The following is a 4,986-nucleotide window of genomic DNA, read 5'->3' on the forward strand; positions in this document are numbered from 1 at the left end:
GCTATAGTTGCATGAAAACTTTGTTTATTCAGTCACATTTATATCTCAAGGTGTATGGTGTGTTTTCAAAGTGCCTCCCTGATGATGTTGCATTATGGAGAAGAATCTAAACATCTAAAGTGCCTAAAACTTTTCCATCTGTCAAATGTAGAGGTTAGACAGGGATACAGGGATACAGGGATTAGTAAAGGACTTGCTTGTGTGGAGACATGATGTTGCACTGGCTTTTAGTTTGCAGAAATATTAATTTTGTTTAAAAGTGTCAGACAGATTTTCTGATGATGAACTTCCTGTTTATTATAATGTGGAAAGGAAACCATGATACGGAAGGAAGTGTGAAGAAGACGTGCAAATATAAAATCAGACATTCTTCCTGTTCTGTGTTGATCTGTGGACATGGAGAAACTGACAGGGTGTTTTCTGTCAGCAGTGCTGCTGCTGGCGTTGCTGAACTCTGTTTTAGCCAAAAATACATTTTTCGAGGAAGGCGGTAGTGTTACACTACTGTTGAGGCCTCCTTTCTCTGGAGAGATCACCATCATCGTGTGGATGCACAACAATTTTAATCTGGTAGCAAAATGGGTGAAAGAAGATGATTCTTTTGAGAACCATGGTACGTTTAAAGGTCGAACAACCCTGAACACAACCACTGGAAGTTTGAAGATCATAAACATGAGTCGGGCTGACAGTGGGGAGTATTCAGTGATGATCAATGACAAACCCCAGTCTGAGCGCTATAATGCAACACTGATCAAGGCAGTGCCACAGCCTGTTGAATTGGTGAAACCACCGGAATGTACCAATGCATCAAAACAATGCACCCTGACCTGTGATGGAAAAACCAAGGAGGCTGAACCTGTCACCTACAGCTGGAAGATGGAAGGAGGAGAGTGGAAGGATGGGGAGAAGGACAGGAACATCACCAACAATGAGACAATACAAAGAGTTAAAATGTTCTCCTGCCGGATGAAGAACCCAATCAGTGAGGAAGAAAGTGAACCCAAACCCAACCCTTTCTTCAAAGAAAAGGTTTCAGCCAGTTCTGGAGTTGGGTTGCCTGTGGATCTGTTTCTGCTTGTTGTTGGCATCTTGGCCACTGTGGTAGGTGCAGGGTTTTGAAAACTAAAGGCAAATCTTTCTTCAGAGAAGAGCCTGCAGACTCTGGATGAAAGTTTAAGGGGCTGTCATGAGATCTTTGGCTGTATTGTCTCTCTTGGTAGCTGTTGTGTACTTGGTCTGGCGGAAACAAGATCACCTTGGTTTCCTGTTGAAGATTAAAGCATGTCAGTACTCCAGTCAGGGAGAGGCAATGTGTTGTGTTTAGCAGTTAAACATGAAAACAAGATTTCTCTCTTTTTTATTGCTTTTTAGAACAGCGTTGTATATCTGTATGTATATTTTCTGCTACTTTATACTTCTTCTTCATCACATTTCAGATCAGTTTTCCATATTTCCATCATTATTATGTTAATATTTTCTTCCTTTATTTGTGACACAATTGATCAAAGTGAGCCTGTAAAAGAAAAGTATAAAAGGATCATAGAAATGACTGTTTTCATGATGAATCTAATGGAAATTTTGTTTGGATGTTTTTTGTTTTTCTGAAGCATTTATTTTTGTTTGTGATATATTTTATATATTACATTTAAATTGTCAGAACAGGCATAGAATGGAAAATATTTCTAATATTAATAAAATACTTATTTGCAAAATAATGAATAAAAATAAAATACTCTGCTTTGAATAATAATTTGTGTGTTTTTTGTTTGTTTATTTCAACCATCAGACAGAGTTCAGTGTTCAAACAAATATTAATCTGGATCAGTCTGGATTATCATCATCCACAAAGTTATTCTTTTTTTAAAACATGTTTTTGGCATTTTTGCCTTTAATCGATAGCTGATATTGAAGAAACTGACAGGATATTAGACATTAGAAAATGAATCAAATGTTTCCTGTGATGTTTTATATGCCATCATGTTGTCTCGTGTGTACCAATGCCTATACATCCATACAGAAGACACTGTTCACTGTTTTACTTCACTGACTACTTGAATAATTCAGCTTTAATGCAGGCGCTCTCTAAAGCAGACGACTCACATGCCTCACACAAAGAAGACAGATAGTGGCTGAACACAGCAGGTAATATAGAAGTCTAAAAAATCTTTTTAGATTTTTTGTATCTGATTATCTGCAGCATGACAACGAGCCCAAACATCCAGCCAGAGTCATGAAGAACTAAAGCTGAAACAGAGCTGCTCTCAGCAAATATTGATTTACTTTAGGTTTTTGCTGTTTACTCAACATCATATCAAGTTAACTGATAAATAAAAATTATATATAGCAATATTTTCATAAACATCCTCACCTCACTTTTTAGTATACTGTCTGTCAAAATTTATCTGAAAATACATTCGCATGTTGCACTAAAAGATGGATATTTTAATATAATGCTTTTCTGAAAGTATAATTAGTTATTACATCAATGGTTTTTACTTTTTTACAGGAGTAAATACATATTATTAGAATACTCACAGCAAGTTCAATTAATTCAGCTAAAGGTTCCCCTCGGGTATTTTATAAATTCAAATATAATTCTTTTTAAAAATGGTCTCACTTTAAAGAACTTCATGATACCGGTAAACACGAGTTAAACCACAGATAGCTGATAACACTCTAACATGGCTTCATACTGCAGGCTCCAGGAAGTGGGGGTTTTAAGTGTGACTGACAGACTGTTTAATATTTGATTTATGTGATCTATAATGTGTTATAGCACAGTGGTGTCTGCATGTGTGACAGCTGCTTTAGTTGCATGAAAACGTTGTTTATTCAGTCACACATTTATATCTTGAGGTGTATGGTGTTCTTTGAATGTTAAAAGTGTCAGAAAGATTTTCTGATAATGAATTTATTATTTATTATGATTCTAAAAGGAAACCGAATGCATACCAGAATATGGAAGAAACTGTGAAGAAGACGTGCAGATATAAAATCAGACATTCTTCCTGTTCTGTGTTGATCTGTGGACATGGAGAAACTGACGGGGTGTTTTTTCTGTCAGCAGTGCTGAACTCTGTTTTGGCCAAAGATAAGTTTTTCGGGGAAGGCAATACGCTGCTGTTGAGGCCTCCTCTCTCTGGAGAGATCACCAGCATCCAGTGGAAACACAACAAAAATCTGGCGGCAGAATGATCACCGAACAACCCTGAACACAACCACTGGAAGTTTAGAGATCATAAAGATGAGTGCACCTGACAGTGGGGTGTATTCAGTGGAAATCAACAACAAACCCCAGGCTGAGCGCTATGCTGCAAAACTGATCAAGGCAGTGTCACAGCCTGTTGTGTTGGTGAGACCACCGGCATGTGCTGCTGCATCGAAACAATGCACCCTGACTTGTTATGGAAACACAGGGGAGGCTGAACTTGTCACCTACAGCTGGAAGATGGGAGGAGGAGAGTGGAAGGATGGGGAGAAGGACAGGAGCATCGCCAACGATGAGAAAACACAAAGAGTTAAAACGTTCTCCTGCCGTATGAAGAACCCAATCAGTGGGAAAGAAAGTCACCCCAAACCCAACCCTTTCTTCAGAGAAAAGGTTTCAGCCAGTTCTGGAGTTGGGTTGCCTGTGGATCTGTTTCTGCTTGTTGTTGGCATCTTGGCCACTGTGGTAGGTGCAGGGTTTTGAAAACTAAAGGCAAACCTTTCTTCAGAGAAGAGCCTGCAGACTCTGGATGAAAGTTTTAGAGGCTGTCTTTATGGAGCTATTTCCCTCTCGTTATTCAAGAGCGTGGTATATCAATTTGCTTTGGCTGCCTTGTCTCTCTTGTGTACTTGGTGTGGCGGAAATGAGAATTTGTCAGGAAACAGATCTGAACTTGTCTAATCAAAAAAAGTGATGATGATGATGATGATTATGATAATGCAGCTTGAAGTACCTGATCACTTTGGTTTCCTGTTGAAGATTAAAGCATGTCAGTACTCCAGTCACAGAGAGGCAATGTGTTGTGTTTAGCAGTTAAACATGAAAACTTTCTCTCTTTTTTCTTGCTTTTTAGAACAGCATTGTATATCTGTATGTATATTTTCTGCTACTTTATACGTCTTCTTCATCACATTTCATATCAGTTTTCCATATTTCCATCATTATTATGTTATTTTTTCTTTCTTTATTTTTGACATTAGAAAATAAATCAAATGTTTCCTGTGATGTTTTATATACGCCATCATGTTGTCTTGTGTGTACCAATGCCTATACATCCATACAGAAGACACTGTTCACTGTTTTACTTCACTGACTACTTGAATAATTCAGCTTTAATGCAGGCGCTCTCTAAAGCAGACGACTCACATGCCTCACACAAAGAAGACAGATAGTGGCTGAACACAGCAGGTAATATAGAAGTCTAAAAAATCTTTTTAGATTTTTTGTATCTGATTATCTGCAGCATGACAACGAGCCCAAACATCCAGCCAGAGTCATGAAGAACTAAAGCTGAAACAGAGCTGCTCTCAGCAAATATTGATTTACTTTTTGCTGTTTACTCAACTTTGTATCAATTTAACTGATAAATAAATATTATTTATAGCAATATTTTCATAACCATCCTCACCTCACTTTTTAGTGTACTGTCTGTCAAAATTTATCTGAAAATACATTCGCATGTTGCACTAAAAGATGGATATTTTAATATAATGCTTTTCTGAAAGTATAATTAGTTATGACATCAATGGTTTTTACTTTTTTTACAGGAGTAAATACATATTATTAGAATACTCACAGCAAGTTCAATTAATTCAGCTAAAGGTTCCCCTCGGGTATTTTATAAATTCAAATATAATTGTTTTTAAAAATGGTCTCACTTTAAAGAACGTCATGATACCGGTAAACACGAGTTAAACCACAGATAGCTGATAACACTCTAACATGGCTTCATACTGCAGGCTCCAGGAAGTGGGGGTTTTAAGTGTGACTGACAGACT

The 4,986-nt window shown here is 37.4% G+C and overlaps 1 protein-coding gene and 1 pseudogene across 1 annotated transcript; both read left to right on the forward strand.

The window, feature by feature from the left end:
• The first annotated feature begins 227 nt into the window (after positions 1–227).
• On the forward strand, positions 228–1,747 carry LOC122996652. Its single transcript, XM_044372251.1, has one exon. It carries the CDS (start codon positions 397–399, stop codon positions 1,117–1,119), a length of 723 nt encoding a protein of 240 aa, XP_044228186.1. The 5' UTR covers positions 228–396; the 3' UTR covers positions 1,120–1,747.
• Positions 1,748–2,958: 1,211 nt separating this feature from the next.
• Positions 2,959–3,923, forward strand: LOC122997395 (annotated as a pseudogene).
• The last annotated feature ends 1,063 nt before the right edge of the window (positions 3,924–4,986 follow it).

Source organism: Thunnus albacares, chromosome 14 (assembly GCF_914725855.1).
Source record: "Thunnus albacares chromosome 14, fThuAlb1.1, whole genome shotgun sequence".
Classification (NCBI taxonomy): Eukaryota; Metazoa; Chordata; class Actinopteri; order Scombriformes; family Scombridae; genus Thunnus; species Thunnus albacares.

What these genes read in the sequence shown, in the direction of transcription:
- LOC122996652 (XM_044372251.1), top strand. Translation starts at nt 397, where the DNA reads ATGGAGAAACTGACAGGGTGTTTTCTGTCAGCAGTGCTGCTGCTGGCG.